We start from the raw sequence: 17951 nt of genomic DNA on the forward strand, positions 1-17951 counted from the left end.
GCCACCATTCTGATTTTGTAACTTAGGGCTTGTCTTCACTACCCGCCTGGATCGGCGGGTAGAAATCGATCTCTCGGGGATTGAATTATCGCGTCTCGTCGGGACGCAACAATCAATCCCTGAATCGACACGCGTACTCCACCAGCCCAGGTAGGAGTAAGCGCCGTCGATGGGAGAGCTGCGGCGGTCGATTTGCTGCCGTCCTCACAGCTGGGTAAGTCGGATCGGATACGTCGAATTCAGCTACGCTATTCGCGTAGCTGAATTTGCATATCTTAAATCGATCCCCTCCCCCCCCCCCGTGTAGACCTAGTCTTAGGCACCCACTTTGCCCAGGTACAAATGACTTATCAAAGTGCAAGGCAGTGGAGAATCAGACCTACTGTATGGAGTATAAATGTTTTTGAAACGAAGATCCAAATCATGGGCCCCAAAGAGACAGTACATAGAAGAGATAATCTCAAAACAGAAATTTGGATCCAAATACCACCAGAACTTTGGGAAAGCTTGGATATGAGTCCACATTCTTCTCTCCTACAAATAAAATCCTCAAGTAGAGAAAATGCTGATTGGAAGATTTGTGTCTGGTATCATAATATTTTTTACCAAATCTCACAAATATTTGAAGTAAATACTGCCGCGTCTGATTTGTGAAGAAATACATAGATTCTGGACATCTCTGGCAGAAATCAGTGTTGCTATGGAGAGCCTAGGCCTTAAACTTGTGTACTCTGGGTGCTAACACATTTTGAAACAACAATTAAAATCCTTTTATAAAAAGCCTCTTTTCCTAGTGTAGCCTTAGGTGAGGCTCAAGGGCATGGCAGTTCATGAGGTCATTCTCCACTGCCTTGCACTTTAGGTAATTGCTTAAACCTGTGCAAATTAGGTGTAAATGACAGCTCAGATGCAAGACAGTGAAAAATCAGACATGTACCAGTATAACTATTTCAGGTAGGAGGTGATTTTAAGGTGGATACAGTTACACTGGTCTAAAGGTGTATTATACTGGTCTAGGTTATTCCCCTTCCTGTATGGGAATAGCTATGTCAGTATAAGCACTTTTATACCAGTATAATGGCATCCACATTAGGGGGATAGTACTGGTATAGTTAAAGTGATAAAACTTTCATGTGTAGACAAGACCTCAGGCTCAAAGAGTCTGGCCACTGAGGTACTTGAAGCAATAGCAAAGAAAGATAACAGGAAAATATGTAAGGCAGGTAAGCAGAGAAAATTTTCTCGAGGATGGGAACATAGAGAATTATGGTCCCTTTTGTCTTTGATATTGGACTTGAGCACTTATGTAAGTGAGGGAGAAATAAGTGGTGGTCTGCCATTCTAATGGGCTGTATACCAGTTACCAGCACATGTGAAAAAACAAAAGACCTGTCAATGACACTGATTTTTTTTATATACGTGTAAACTATTTTTATTGGATTATTTTTCTGAGTGAATGTCTATTTAACCTCTGACTACAGGGATGTGCTTTGTGGATATCTTCTGTGTTCCAATATCTCTAATGTCCCAAGACTTGGAGAACTTGATGGTGAAATCACATCTTCAGTCATACAGCTGGGGAAATCCTACAACTGCAGGTAATTCTTAAAACCCTATAAAATGGAACAGAGATGATATTGACCTCCAAATTCCTCCGCTATGGAAATGTCAGCAAACTCCTTCCTAAGTGAGAAGCAACTGCTGCCATTAAAAACAAAACAAAAGCCAATGTAAATTGAACTTCAGTCTGACCCCCACCAGTGCTCCTTCCAGATTTGGGTTGAGGCACATTATAATGCCATTTTGGGGAAGCTTTCCCTGCTTCTTCCTTCATTTATTCTATGGCTAAATGCCCTAGAACATCAGCCTCCAGGAGTTATGTATGTTTAATCTGAGTATTTTAAAGGGTGTTGTGCGGAGAGCATGTCTACGGCAGAAATATAGTATCTTAGTTTGTTTTTTATTAGGGTCGCTGAGAAAAAACCTCCTATCCTCCCCAATATATTTTATGGATCCTGCCTGGTTTCTGCATATTAAAATGACACAAACAAAAATGAATGTGCCACACAAGAATCCAGTGTATTGAACAGTCTTATGTCTGAAGCAGTTAGGGTGACCAGATGTCCCGATTTTATAGGGACAGTCCTGATTTTGGGGTCTTTTTCTTATATAGGCACCTATTACCCTCCACCCCCTGTCCCGATTTTTCACACTTGCCCTCTGGTCGCCTTAGAAGCAGTGCGCAAATATATTGTGGCTCTTTGTTTGTTTTGCAGTGGTGGCCATGTTAAGCTAGATGAAGAAACAGACCTGGGCTATGTTGAGGATGGAACGCCATGTGGCCCAGAGATGATCTGTTTTGAGCGCAGATGTCTCCCCACTGATTCCTTTAACTTCAGCATCTGTCCAGGCACTACAGATGACAAAATTTGTTCAGGACATGGAGTATGTTTTCATGGTTTTTTAGCCTTGACTTTTACATTTCTGCTGCCTTTATTGAATGCTTCCAAATTTATGCATTTCTGTTACTAGGTAGATCATTTTTATTAAAGTAAACTGAATTGTTGGCGGTACAAGTTAATTTTCTAGATACACTTTTAAAGATTGTATGTCAAATATAAAGGTAGTGAATACATTGGAATCAAGGCAGTCTGAGCTATGTATTACAGTAAGTGTATATACTATTATTACAAAAGTTATATAAATTACTTAGTTTTCATCACTTACTCCAACTTGCTTCATCTTTCCTCATGTGAATTTAAAGGACTTAATACCATGCTCTGGGAAACTTTAAAATATATAGGTCCAGATTTGATTGTCATATTCTGGACCCTTTGTATTGTACAGGTAGCACAAAAGGTCCATAAAGCACTGGATCTTATCAGGTGAGAATTCCCCCAGTATGGGGAGTTCTTAGTTAGTTCACAGCTACTGTATTTGGTTCCTGTGCTGGGCCAGAGACTGGGGTTGCTGGAGTGCCCTGAGTTCTGGCTATTCCAAGATGGCATAGAGTCCCTTGATCCCTGTCATAGTTTAAAGTGATCCCCAGACTGCTCAAACCTGCCCTGTTCTAAGGGAGCCATAACATACTCCTTGATAGCTCCTATTTCTACGGTGCCGAAACTCAGTTTTTGATGTGAAATTATCAATTTAATCTATTTTAAAAGAAAACTGAAATCTGAGGGGGACAGTCTCCCAAAGTGAAACAACAAAAATATTGTACAGAATTTTGCAGCATTTTTTTACCAGTTCCACACAATTCTACCTAATTCGTATTCTAAATAGTGAAAAAAAAGTTCATTTTGTGATTCTATTCTGGGTTACGTTTTGAACTGCAGGTTTGCAGCAATGAAATCAAGTGTGTGTGTGATCGATTCTGGGTAGGAGATGACTGCAACACCGCTTACAAAGATGCTTCAATTTTTGATGAAGAAATGGCAGGCAAAGGTGTGTAATGCATATATTTGTGGTAATACTTCAATAGACGACAAATTGTAGAGGCTAGTCTTTGGTTTGGGGGAAGGTCCAACAAGCAAAGCTAGATCAGTTACTCCCTCACTTAGCATATAGCAATATCTTAGATAGCCTGACCTCTTTCTTTAAAGAAACAAAACAAAACAAAACAAATGGTCTAAGAATGCCTCAACCCTACAGCTGGATCTGCGCAGCTTGACTCCTATAGAATTCATAAGAGTGCCATGTGGGTTGTATAAGTGAATTCAGGTGCATCTTGCTTGCATCACTCATGTGAATGAACCTATTAAAATAAATGGAACTAATCGTGGTTAAGATTAGCAGAATTTTACCAGCAACTCTCCTCCCCGCTATTACCAGATAAAAGGGTCAGCACTGCTTATATTTTTAATTGTCTTATTCTCCAGGGCCAAATGTTCAAAACATGGCCTCTTTTTGCATACATGCACATCATATGAACATATAATATCTGTGCATAACATGTGCACACATAACTGAATGTACATTTTCAGATTTAATAAGTGATTTATGTAAACACATTTTTTATTTAATCTCTGAGCTTGTCTACATAAGAAAGTTATATTGGTAAAAGTTAAAATGTGAATTTAAACCTTTATAGGTACACCACTATAACGGCCCAGGTGGCTACTCTTATTCTGAAAGAAGAATTACTTTTTCAGTGTAGCTTAAACCCCTTCTTAAGCAACATAAGCTACACTGAAAAAGGCATTCTTACTTGAGAATGAGTGTGTCCCAAGGGGAATTATAGTAGTATGACTATAGTGGTGTAATTATACTGGTATAACTGGTAAAACTTTCCCATGTAGACAAACCCTTAGTCAAGGGTAACAGTCAGATAGATAGATGTTTTGTCTACAAATATTCCTTTGTATGGTAAAAGTCTGTTTTTATTGTGTATTTATATTTTAAGTGTTATATAAATAATTAAAATAATGTATGGCATCATATAATAAGTATGATTAAATCTCATGTAGGATTCCCTTCAGCTTTTAAAGTAAAATTATCATTTACCTCTATCAAAAGACACTCTCCCTTCACGCCTCACTTTTTATTTGTCCATTGAGAGATCACTTAATGTAGATTTAATTGTACATACAGCATGATAGATGATTTAAAAAAAATGCTGTTCATGTCCTATTTATAAATAACTGAAGAAATATGCATATGGGGCAACTTTTGTATCTTTATATGGCACTTGGAGGTTTGTATTTGGACATCCGCTTTTGGAAAGGGAAGCATTGAGCTAGACGATCATAATGAAAAATAGAAAGTCTTAATCTCTGAACTGAGAACAAGAAATCTTCTATACCAAATCAAGGGAGCCTCAAAGTATTGTATAAATGTTATACAGAGTACCAACATGTCTGTATTTTTAATTTAAATTGAACATTTTAAAAGGAGTTTCTAAGTCTTTTTGTCCTCTACTCCTGCCCCTCCGATACAGGTATAAAGACATTTTATCTTATTACAGATCCTATTTCATTATATGAGACGCCCCCTATTTAAATTTAGAAGGCTAAGAATGTGCAGCCCATTGAATGATCTAGTTTGACTGAACATCTGTGTTTTAATCATAGATTTAATGTTCATATACGTACACACAGACTCATACATATGGTTCCATATACGTTGCAGGTGTTTCTAGTGGCTTAGTATTATTTTTTTTAATTTAATATTTTTGAATAATTAATTTATTGCCGGGAGTTATAACATGATTGGAAATCAATTAATTCAATTCATTTTCTGTTACGTGGTCAAACTACAATAGCTCCTAATTTTAAAAGTCCCTTGTTAAACATATTAATGCTATTTACAGGACTCTAGCACTGTTTTAAATTATTCAGCACAGATCTAGTTTCTCAAACAAATCTCTAGAATAGTGCTTTAACTGCTTTGTATATTTTTATTTTTAAATTTCTGTATATTTTGTTTTTTTGTCTTTCACTTTCCCCCAGGTGTTGTTAGTACAAATATAATAATAGGGGCTATTGCTGGCACCATTTTAGTGTTGGCTCTCGTTTTAGGAATAACTGGATGGGGTTACAAGTAAGTATAATGTGCAATTTTTAATACATTTGAAAATATGTATATATGTTCAGTAGATAGCTGTTTACAATATGAAGTAATAAAGCAAGAATATTGAAAATTATACAAATTTAGGGTGGCTGATCAAATAGAAAATGAATTATCTCTATTAATGGTCAAGGGAATTTAGAAAGATAGCCCCTGTTTAAACAAAGCACTTAAGGACTTGCTTAAGTTTAAGTATGTGCTTAATTCCCATTAACTTAATTCCAAATTAATATAAACTTGTGCTTAAGTGGTTTGTTGACTGGGGATGGGATTGAAGCATACGATTAAGGTTCAGATTCTTATCTGATATCCAGTTTATATTTTCTCAGGATCTGGCCCTAAGTGTTTTGTTGAATCAGGGCCAAAATGGCCACGTCCATTTCTTTCAGTATTAATGTTCTTTTTTTTCAGTTTTGTTTCTGTGTGGAAGTTCTTCTGTAAACAAAACATTTTAGTGTTTTTGCAGATATTAAATTAAGATTTAATGCATGTGCTTTTAGAAAAAAGTCAGCAGCATTTGGATTTAAATGAAATGGCTTCAACCTCCTTCATGTGGAATATTGACAAAGCAAACCAAGCTCGACTATTCAAATACCATTATTTGGATAATACCGAAGTGATTCATAATATTGGGCCAGTGCTGTTCTTAGTTATACTTTGTAGTCCCACTGTTTGCCAAAAGCTGGGAATGAGCGACAGGGGATGGATCACTTGATGATTACCACTTCTGTTCGTTCTCTCTGAAGCACCAGGCATTGGTCAGTGTCAGAAGACAGGATACTGGGCTAGATGGACCTTTGGTCTGACCCAGTAGGGCCATTCTTATGTTCTTATGATGCCAATATGATTAAATGCATGACTTAAGTATTTGGAATGCCCTATATCTAAATGCAAGAACATGCCAGAAGGTTATGCCCTTTCTTGGATGAGGACCTGGCTACAATGAACATGCTCCAGCTGTTTTTATAATTTCGGATCCCTGTGCCATTCAAAGTTGGTGTAAATTAGAGGAGTTGAGAGCTGCTCTTGTACAGTGCAAGAAGAAAGGCGTGCACAGAATACTAAGAGGATTAGGTTAATAAAAGGATAGCTTTAAACCACCTTTGCATACCACCCAGTGATTTTGGCAGTACGTGAAGATCTGAACCCCTCTTTGAAATACAGCTTCAAAATTTAATGCATGTTTTGCGATATGATTAGGCAGTAATTTAATGAATTTTCCTGGTAATACAGAAATATGTATTGAAAAACAGAACTAAGGTTTCCAAATGTTCCCAGACTTAATAAGCATGTTTCTGATACTGAAAAAACATTGCAGTGTATATCCTAGAGACACTAACAGTCCAATATGGATATAATCCTACAAGTTTGTTTTGAACTAATACATCTGTTCTCTTTTCCAAAAGTGATTTATTTAGGAGTCATCAAGAATCAAAATTTCACTTTGGCCTACATTGTTTTTATATTTACTTGTTGTTTATGCTGTTGAATACAGCCACATTCTCCCTAATATATACACATTGGTAATTCATTCTTATTTCTTTCTCTTTTTTTCTATGGAAAGAAACTATCGGAGACAGAGGTATGTGATAAAAGTAAAGTGAATACATCCCTTAGGAAAGCTTTAAATGATGATTATTTCTGTATTTTTCCAGTTTTGTGATGATGTAAATTTTGTAGAGCGCACCTGTGAATAATGAATTGTCATATTTCAATGTTTCCTTAAATCAGTGGTTTTCAATCTATGGTCTGCATGTCCTGGGGGTCAAAAGACTGTCTAAGATTTCCAAACAGGTCTGCACCTCCATTTGAAAACTTTAGAAGTCTTCAAATGAAAAAAGATTGGAAACCACTGCCTAAAATTATCTATATGATTTTATAAAGGATTACTTACCTGAAAATGCTGTGAACTCTTCAAACACAATGGCTAAAATCCTGGCCCCATTGAGGTCTATGGCATAACACCCATTGACTTAATTGGGGCCAGGATTTCATTCAATAAGAACAGGAAAAGATAGAAAAAAATAATGAAAGATAAAAGCAGAGCAAAAACCAAATATGCTTTTAGATATTAAAATGTTCTTGAGGTACAAGAGGAGTCAGCAACAATATGAACCTGATGTATATTAAATTCTCTGAACCAAATTCATTCCTGGAGTTACACCTTTAAATTGAATACATTTTAGTTAAATTAAATTCATAGATAAATTTGAAGGAAATAATTTCAATGATAAAGATAGATGTTAAAGTCCATGTTGCTGTCACAATTCAATTAGTCTCATATATATCCTGCAAGTTTATGTTTGATTGATGTTTTATATACAACCAGGAACCCAGGATACTGCACTTCAGAACAGGATCCATAACATTGGATTTAGATAAAAATGGGTTAATATGTACAAGGGTATACCAAGATGAGAATACAATTCCAGGACTAGTTCACACTGGTATAAATCAGGAGCAACTCTAATGAAGTCACAGGAGTTACACCAGTGTAAAAGTAGTGTGAGATCAGAATCAGCAGTGAGGATGTATGATCCAGTTTGGAAAAATGTCAGTCTGAATCCTGTGCTCCACTGTCTAAAACAAATGCTGATCTGTTAAAAAATTCACATTGATTCAGATAAGCAATGTAAAACTAATGGAATCACTCTTCCCACCAACCAAGGGCCAGCTATTGATTCCAGGAAGAGCCCACTCCTTCCCCGAAACTATGCTTCCTTCCACCTACCCTGCTGTTCTAACCATCCCTAACTGCAAGGGCCTGATCCTGCACTCATTCAAGTCAAAGGCCAAACTCAAATTGGCTTCAGTGGTGCAGGATCAGACCCTAAGAGAGAGTTGCTCACTGATTATTCTTCTGCCTCCCCCCCCCCCCCCCACCAACCAATCCCCTCCTGTCTAATGCAGTTATTACACTGTCTTGATCCAAGATACTGCTATATCTGCTGCTGCCACCTGCTGAGCTTGCACTGCATGCCCTTTACCTTTGTAGTACTCTCTCTGTTTCTTAGAAGGCTTGGCATGTAGCAGAAAGGCCCTGCCAAGTGCAGATTTGTTTAGGCTTTGTCTACATTACAGTCTATGTTGGCATAACTTATGTTGCTCAGGGGTGTGAAAAAACCCACTCTTCTGAGCGACATAAGTTACACCAACATATGCGCTAGTGTGCACAGCATAATGTCAGTGGGAGAGCTTCTTCTGCTGACATAGCTTCTGCCGCTTGCAGAGGCGGTTTTATTATGCCGATGGGAGAGCTCTCTCCCTTTGCCATAGAGCATCTTCACTAGACGTGCTGCAGCAGCGCAGCTATATCGGTACAGCAGAGGGACAATGGAAGACTGGTTTGTGGGAGTCTCTTATTATAGGAACATAACAAAGACCATACTGGGTCAGACCAGTGGTCCATCTAGCCCAGTATCCTGTCTCTGACAGTGGCCAGTGCCAGATGTTTTTAGCAGATGGAGGTTTAGGAACATGTGGAACATAGCATTGCATCCCTGACCATCTTGGCTAAGAGCCATTAATGGACCTATTCTCCATTAACTTAGCTAATTCTTTTTTGAACCCAGTTATACTTTTGGCTTTTACAACATCCCCAGTGTGAGTTCCACAGGTTGACTGTGCATTGCATGAAGTACTTCCTTATTTTCATTTTAAACCTGCCGCCTCTTAATTTCATCAGGTGAACCCTAGTTCTTCCATTATGTGAAGGGCTAAACAATACTTACTGTCTCCACACCATTCATGAGTTTAGGGATCTCTATCATATCCCCACCTTAGTAGTCTCTTTTCTAAGATGAACAGTCCCAGTCTTCTTAATCTCTCCTCATATGGAAGCTGTTCAATACCCTTAATCATTTGCCCTTCTCTGTACCTCTTCCATTCTAATATATCTATTTTGAAACGCAGTATTCTAGGTGAGGGCATATCAGTGATTTGTACATTGTCATTACAATATTTTCTGTTTTATTATTTTCCCCTTTTCTAATGGTTCCTAATATTCTGTTAGCTTTTACGATTGCTGCTGCACATTGAGTGGATGTTTTCAAAGAACTATCCACAATGACTCCAAGATCTTTCTTGAGCGGTAACAGCTAATTTAGACTCCATCATTTTGTATGTATGGTTGGGATTATGTTCCCAATGTGCATTACTTTGCATTTATCAACACTGAATTTTATCTGCCATTTTGGTGCCTAAACAGTTTTGTGAGATCCCTTTGTAACTCTTCACAGTCTGCTTTGGACTTAACTATCTTGAGTAATTTTGTATCGTCTGCAAATTTTGCTACCTCACTGTTCACCCCCTTTCACAGATCATTTATGAATCTGTTGAACAGCACAGGTCCCAGTACACTCCTTGAGGGACCATGCTATTTACCTCTCTCTATTATGAAACCTGATCATTTATTCCTACCCTTGTTTCTAATCTTTTAACCAGTAACTGATTCATGCGAGGAACTTTCCTCTCATCCCATGACTGCTTACTTTGCTTCAGAGCCTTTGGTGAGGGACCCTGTCAATGGCTTTCTGGAAGTCCAAGTTTGCTATATTGACCCTTGTCCACCTGCTTGTTGACTCCCTCAGAGAATTCTAACAGATTGATGAGGCATGATTTCCCTGTACAAAAGCCATGTTGACTCTTTCCCTACATATCTGTTATGTGCAGAATGAGTTGGCCTTAAAGTCATTTGATTGGAGATACAACTACATTGGCAGAGGATAGGGCAACTTAAATCTTGAAAATATCAAATGAAACCCAGCCTATACCAGTGCAAAATTAGCATGAGAGGATTGAGAGAATCTAAAATATCAATTTTAATATATTCTTGGTGAACTTTTAGGTTCCATCATCCAAGAAGTTTATTAAGTGAGATGGAAAGCTATGAATGTGGACTCATTCTGTGTGCAGTTTCCATGCCAAGGTTCAGGATGGAAACTAGTATAGGCAAAGACTTTTTGGAAATGATGAAGCAGCCAGTGGTGCATAGCAACCAAATCTCATTAACATAAGAGGAAATTCTATAGTCGGCTATCTGAAGAAATAGTTATGAAAATATATAAGCAAGGATTCAGTAGATGAAAAAAGTACAAGAGAGTCGACTGGAAAGCCCTGATTGGAATTAGTGTTAGCTCTTAATCCAAAATGAAAACAAATCATCAGTGTGCATGCCAGTGTTACATAAGGATTACTATTTGATAGAGCAAAGCAACTGCAACAAATAAAATGTAAAAAACTGAAAGGAGTAAAATGTCTATGGTTCTATCGACTGAGATAGCCTGAAATGCACAAAGATATGGAAAAAAGCATTAGTTTGATCAAAGAGTGACAATTTGTTAAGTAGTAGACTGGAGAACCATTAAACTCTATTGAGATACCCACAAATCACAATAAGTTTGCCTCTGAAATATTCCTGAGGTTTATGAAGATTGAGACTACAACTGAGACTCAGTATGGAATGAAAGGATCCAAAAGGATTGTGAAGTACCGTCTGTGAGCCTTTTGGCATATGATTATATATTTTAAACATATGAGGAGCTTTTGAAATTTAAATCTGGAAGTGAAAGAAGTGAAGAAAATCTTAAGAGAGTCAAGTTCTGTAGGAGTTCACAGTCTGTATTTCTGAAAACCGAAGTGAAAGTGAGTCAGCCTTCTGGTTAATGAGCATTTTTATTAATGGTGACAAACGGAAATAAACACCTTGGAAAGTACAATGTTGAACTGGGCATCTTCTGCTAATGATTAAAGCAACAGACAAGTTATCCATTTGAATTAGGGAGACATTTTTGACCTGCTAGAATTATCTCCAAAGAACAGTGATAACCGATGGCTATAAATTCACTATCAGAGGAAAAGTGGATAAGATTGTTCATAAATTGGAAGTTTTCCCTCAAATCATGGCTAAAAGGATGAGTGGGATGTGAATGATATATTTTGATAAATTGGTGTGCTTCAGAAACATGGAACATTTTAATCTTTTTGCAAATAATTTGATTCTAATTGCAAACATTGAAAAGGTTGTTTAATCAGAACAGAAACAAGTCTTGGATGAATGAAGGAGGGAACACAGAACAGAAGGCATGATCTAAAAGGGTGAAAAGATTATAATAAACCTTATAATACTTCTGGGCTAGCAGCTTGTCTTTGTCTTTCCTGTCACTCTTCTGCTTCAAGCAATCTCATGAGTAATGCTTACTCAGAGACTGATTGTTGACAAAATGGAGAAGAAGAATTAAAAGTTAAAATTTAAGGCTAAAGGGAATATTTTTGGAACTATTTACATTTTAAATGAGGTGCTCAGATGCATATTTCAAGATAGTGACTTGACTATACTGTAGCCAAGTAACACTGTACTTAAAAAAATCTCAACCTGCACACAGTAGCTCAGAAAAAAAATAAGTTCTGTTGCTGTAGTCCAATATTACCCATATGTAAACTTCTGACACAGTGAACTGTAAAGATGCAGCAGCTCCACAGGATAACTTGAAACTAGGAGCTGTCATTCAAGCAAGTAGATGATGAAATTCTTAAAACCAGTACCTTTAGCAAAGTGGAAGTCAGTGCAAATTAAAGGAAGTCAGCACCATTTTGGCATCTGTCTTTCAGAGGGGGAAAAAAGTGCATTTTAAACGCACTTGGAAATCCAGTAGTAAATCCAACTAAAGCTTAATTGCCATAGTTAATTCTCTGTCTGACCAAACAACCTAATCCCTTTCACAGGCACTAAATTTTCTTTAAAAAATACAATTCTGGTTTTGCAATTTATGCTTCTAGAGTGCTAGAGGGTTTTAAAGTGAATCTCATTTGAGACAAAGGTCAAGATTTTCAAACTGAACAGTGATTTTGGGTGTCCTTATTGGAGACACCTTAAGGAGGCCAGATTTTCAGAGACTGGGTATGCAGACTGATGGGCAGTTTTACCAGCTAGGGAATGGAAATAAAGCTCCAAGTTATTTTAAGACTCTTTCTTAAAAGAGTTTCTTAAAAGGGGTTTGTTCATTCATTTGATTCAAAAACAAAAAACAAGTCAACTGAAAAACACTGAGCAATAATTCCCCAGAAGCTTTCCCTGCGTTAACCAGCCAGGAAGGGAGAACACACAACCCTTCCCTTAGCTCCCTTTTGACCCACCTTCTACTTCCTTTTAGTCTCTGCCCTGAATAGCCATATGACCAGTTGCTGACTGTCTTTTGCAGGCTGCAGCACCTGTACTTTGTCACATAGTCCTTGTCACTTCCTGATACCCAGGCCTCTTGAAGATATCTGAAATTGATCATCCAAAACCTGAGACATCCAAAACTAACTAGTCACTTTTGAAAATCTCAGCCAGTTTTTTTCAGTTAAAAGGCAGGTTTCTCTGAATTAAACCTCTGACATTGCATTTCTGAATTCTCAAAAATATGAAGGACTTCTCTTTCAAGTCTGAGGTGTTTATTAATATTCTTACAGTTTCCTCCTATAGAGTGTTATCTCTTCCTCTTTCTCCTAAACTAATATTTGTGTGTGCATGTCTTGTTTTCTAACTTTAAAATGTTTATTATGCTTTAGACAAATACCACAGGGAGATTATGTAAAAAAGCCTGGAGAGGCCGACTCTTTTTATAGCGACATGCCTCCTGGAGTCAGCACAAATTCTGCATCTAGTTCTAAGAAGAGGTCTGCCTTTCTGTCGCATTTTCAGATTTCTACCTGTTCCATCACCCATTATTCCATTAGTCAGAACATTTCATTGTTTTGCAGCAGGTTTGAGTCCTTCTTCCTTCTTTGTGGAATGTTAAAAATGGTATCTTTTATTCTTTGATTACTGATTTTTTTTCTACCACTACATAAAATGCCCCAAACTGTTGATTATTAAAAATCAAAGCAGAATAAGTATAATTTACATTGCTGTCCAAGATTTGTATAATCTAATTTTCAGCATCTCTCTCCTTGGAAATTGCTTTCCAAGAAGATTATAGTATTCTTGGCAGGTTCAAAAATAAAACAAACCAATAATTAAAAAATCCTGTGAATTTTATATCATGTTCAGGTAATCAAAGAAAAGAGATACTGTCATGTTTCAATAAGAGTTATAAAAATAAACTAATTAATATGAATGTTATTTTTGTATCCTTATCTGTAAATGTCATTGTTAACTCCTTTTAGTTGTAGTCGACCTAGACATAGTGAAAAATATTTTTATTCTTGCTGACTTGCAGAAATGAGTGTAGTACTCACAGTTTATATAAATGTTATTTCTATACTAATATACTAAACTTTCAATCAAGTGTTAATCTATGACTTGATCTAGCAAACACTTGTTCCTTGTGCTGACTATTCTGAGTAGTCCCTTAGAGCAGTAGATTGTACCATTGTTAAGTACTAATCCAAAAAGATACATTATTTATTTATTTAGAGTTTGCTAATATGTTGTGGCTCCTATTGCTTAGAAGAGACATCAACACTATTTTAAAATGACAAGTTCATTGCAAAATGTTAATGGTACATTAGTCGTTGATAAGCTCACCATGCTCTGCCATCATTTTGCAATCAGAGATACTTTAATTATGAAACTCCTTTTTAACTGGCACTTCAAAATGATTTACAAGGAGCTGTGTGTAATAGGAATGCAGTCCTCATAGGAGAACTGATTTTTTTTTAAACTTCCTATTTCTTCTCCCTTTAGATAATTTATAATTGAGCAACTGACAAAATTCACACAATTTTTAGCCAATTTAAAGTTGCTGAACATAGCAAGTATGTGAAACTGTATATACTATACAGGCCTCACATTCCAGTTCCTTTAAAGTATTCCATTTAAATCTATGACTAAGGCAAATGTATCCTTCAAGGGAACAGCGCTTGAGATGTAATTAACTAACCACACTCCCCTTTTTGGCTAAAGCTTTTATATTTGTGGGGAGATAAATAATTTACTTCTAGGGAGTGAAAGTTAATCTTAAAATGATGCAGTGTCTTCAGCTGCAAAATCATTTCTCAGTTGACTAAGTTCTAATCAAATCTTGGGAAAGCAAGTTTCCGTAGTTTCTTGTATTCGGCAGTGGAGCAGGTTTGCATTCCAGTTAAGAAAAAATTATTTAACTTTTTAAAATGAACATTATGTAACTCTTCTCTTCATGATATGTCTTTGTTTTGCCTCATACTTCTATTTCTTTCATGTTGCTTTCACTTGTTTATTATTTACTGCACAATGCTAAGGTCTGTTTATGCTAGAGAAATTGAATGTTGCTACTGCACCAGTTCAGGTACTGTTGCACCACTGTTGAGCAAGTTTGGGTAATGCCTCTTTCATACTACGGCAGGACTAATGTGGACAGAAAACAAGGCATTGAAACGATCCCAGTGTTAATTGATCCTTTCAGTTCAGTCCCCATGATGTTATCCCCATCTATCAGGCAAATTGCCTTCAGGGCACTCTGTCCACAAATACCCACATCTCTGGGCAGACCAAAGAGCAGCCGAGGCTTTACTCATTTGGTCCCATCGATGCTGGAAAACACTATGAATGGTTAGTTGAAGAGAATTCAGCATGACATTAAAATATTAACAGCTAACTTTATAATAACACTCCAGTATAAAACAGTGAACACCAAGCACAGTAAAAAGTGGGGGCCACCCGTTGCACCTGTAAAAGAAACTAGTAGGAGAAAAATTATCCAAGAATGTATCCGTTTTAAGATATTTAACCCTGGAAATATGCTTGAATCAATAAATATTGGTGTGATAAATAAATACCTTAGGGTGACCTGTGAGTGACATGGGAACTGTCTAAGCAGTCTCCATCAGATTCTTGCCCTCCAAAGGAGAAAAGAGGTGGAAGAACATTAGTATATTCAGATATATAGTTAAAATATACAAATACACTCAGTAGGCCAAGCTTCTCCCAAGTAAATAAACAAACAATCTCTGTTTACCTTACCATGAGTCTCCAGGTACCACTTGTCTACTTCCATCCCCTCTTGTAGACCTAATAATTGTCCTGGGTTGCTACTGCCACATATGGCAAAGGCGGTGGGGAGCAGAACTAGCTGTGTTGCAGGGAGTCTTCTACAAGGATCTGCTCCCTGTGGATACTGGCCCTCAGCAAACAGATCTCTGGATTGTAGGGGAAAACGTGAGAAGAAAGAAATACATTAGTTCATCTTATAGGATCTGAGTATATAGACCCCACTCTGCCATGACTTTGGCCTGTAAGTGCACACTGCAATCTCCAGCTCACAAAAAGAATAAAATATCCATATTAGGGCTGTCAAGCGACTAAAAAAAAATCACGATTAATCATGTGATTAATCACACTGTTAAATAATAATAGAATACCATTTATTTAAATATTTTTGGATGTTTTCTGCATTTTCAAATATATTGAATTCATTTACAACACAGAATACAAAGTGTACAGTGCTTGCTTTATATTTATTTTTGTTACAAGTATTTGCACTGTTAAAAAATAAAAGAAATAATATTTTTCAATTCACCTAATACAAGTACTGTAGTGCAATCTCTTTATCATGAAAGTTGAACTTGCAAATGTAGATTTATGTACAAAAAAAAAAATCCCCTGCATTCAAAAATAAAACAATGTACAATTTTAATGCCTGCAAGTCCACTCAGTCCTACTTCTTGTTCAGTCAATCGCTCAGACAAACAAACTTCTTTACATTTGCAAGAGATAATGCTGCCCGCTTCTTGTTTACAGTATCACCTGAAACTGAGAACATACGAATGTTTAGCATATCTGGCATGTAAATACCTTGCTACAAGAGTGCCATGCAAATGCCCGTTCTCACTTTCTGGTGACGTAAATAAGAAGCAGGCAGCATTATTTCCTGTAAATGTAAACGAACTTGTTTGTCTGAGTGATTGGCTGAACAAGAAGTAGGACTGAGAGGCCTTGTAGGCTCTGAAGTTTTACATTGTTTTGTTTTAGAGTGCAGTTATGTAACAAAACATTTCTACATTTGTAGGTTGCGCTTTTAGGACAAAGATTGCACTTTTATAGAATATCTCCAAGAACTGGAAGGGACCTTGAAAGGTCATCAAGTCCAGCCCCCTGCCTTCACTTGCTAGACCAAGTACTGATTTTGCCCCAGATCCCTAAGTGGCCCCCTCAAGGATTGAACTCACAACCCTGGGTTTAGCAGACCTATGCTCAAACCACTGAGCTATCCCTCCCATCCCTCCTTGTATGAGGTGAATTGAAAAATACTATTTTTTGTTTATCATTTTTACAGTGCAAACATTTGTAATCAAAAATAGTATACACTTTGTATTCTGTGCTGTAATTGAAATCAATATATTTGAAAATGTAGAAAAAACATCCAAAATATTTAATACATTTCAATTGGTATTCTATTGTTTTAACAGTGCAATTAAAACTGCGATTTAATTTTTCAATCATGATTAATTTTTTTTGAGTTAATCGCTTGAGTTAACTGCAATTAATCGACAGCCCTAACCCAGATCCGTTTATTCAGCTGAGAATGAGCTCTTTATCTCCTAGAGCACCTAGCTGCGTGGGTGCTCATCATGATCATCCTGTGCTTCCAGGGCTAGAGGTAGGAGAGGAAATGTAACAGGGAATCCTCCCAACTGCCTTCCATCATTCTGTTTCCCTCCAGTTGTGTGAGGACTTAGCATGCATTCCTCAGTCAGGATGGAATCAATGACTGGGTGGGGGGAGGGGATGCTACAGCTAGGAACAGATAGCTAGAAAGATGCCTTAGGAAGCTTGCAGTGCCCAGGGATAGCAACAGTTGGATGAAGTGCTATGAGTGGTCACCCTGAACCAGTTTATAGAACCCAGGCTAGTGAATGTGGACCCACTGAACCACTGTGGGAATGGCCTGTACTAGCAAACCTTAGCTGTAGTGCTTGACCTTAAAACAGTGCACTCTGCTAGTGCAGACAGACCTTTGGGCTTTGTTTTGGACCCAAATAATTAGAAGCAACAAAGAGTCCTGTGGCACCTTATCGACTAACAGATGTATTGGAGCATAAACTTTTGTGGGTGAATACCCACTTTGTCGGATGCATCTGACGAAGTGGGTATTCACCCACAAAAGCTTATGCTCCAATACATCTGTTAGTCGATAAGGTGCCACAGGACTCTTTGTTGCTTCTAATTATTTGGGTCCAAAACAAAGCCCAAAGGTCTGTCTGCACTAGCAGAGTGCACTGTTTTAAGGTCAAGCACTACAGCTAAGGTTTGCTAGTACAGGCCATTCCCACAGTGGTTCAGTGGGTCCACATTCACTAGCCTGGGTTCTATAAACTGGTTCAGGGTGACCACTCATAGCACTTCATCCAACTGTTGCTATCCCTGGGCACTGCAAGCTTCCTAAGGCATCTTTCTAGCTATCTGTTCCTAGCTGTAGCATCCC

General features: G+C 37.4%; 1 protein-coding gene across 1 annotated transcript in view; it reads left to right on the top strand.

Annotated features, from left to right (window-relative positions):
- ADAM22 (ADAM metallopeptidase domain 22) overlaps positions 1–17951 on the top strand; it is a 197503-nt gene that overhangs the window by 149813 nt on the left and 29739 nt on the right. Inside the window, exons 22-27 of the mRNA XM_034760385.1 lie at positions 1482–1598; positions 2277–2445; positions 3339–3447; positions 5451–5541; positions 7133–7150; positions 13120–13314. Coding sequence (XP_034616276.1) covers positions 1482–1598; positions 2277–2445; positions 3339–3447; positions 5451–5541; positions 7133–7150; positions 13120–13314 — 699 coding nt within the window. The remainder of the gene's footprint in view (positions 1–1481; positions 1599–2276; positions 2446–3338; positions 3448–5450; positions 5542–7132; positions 7151–13119; positions 13315–17951) is intronic.

The sequence above is a fragment of the Trachemys scripta genome, chromosome 2 (genome assembly GCF_013100865.1).
Source record: "Trachemys scripta elegans isolate TJP31775 chromosome 2, CAS_Tse_1.0, whole genome shotgun sequence".
Classification (NCBI taxonomy): domain Eukaryota; kingdom Metazoa; phylum Chordata; order Testudines; family Emydidae; genus Trachemys; species Trachemys scripta.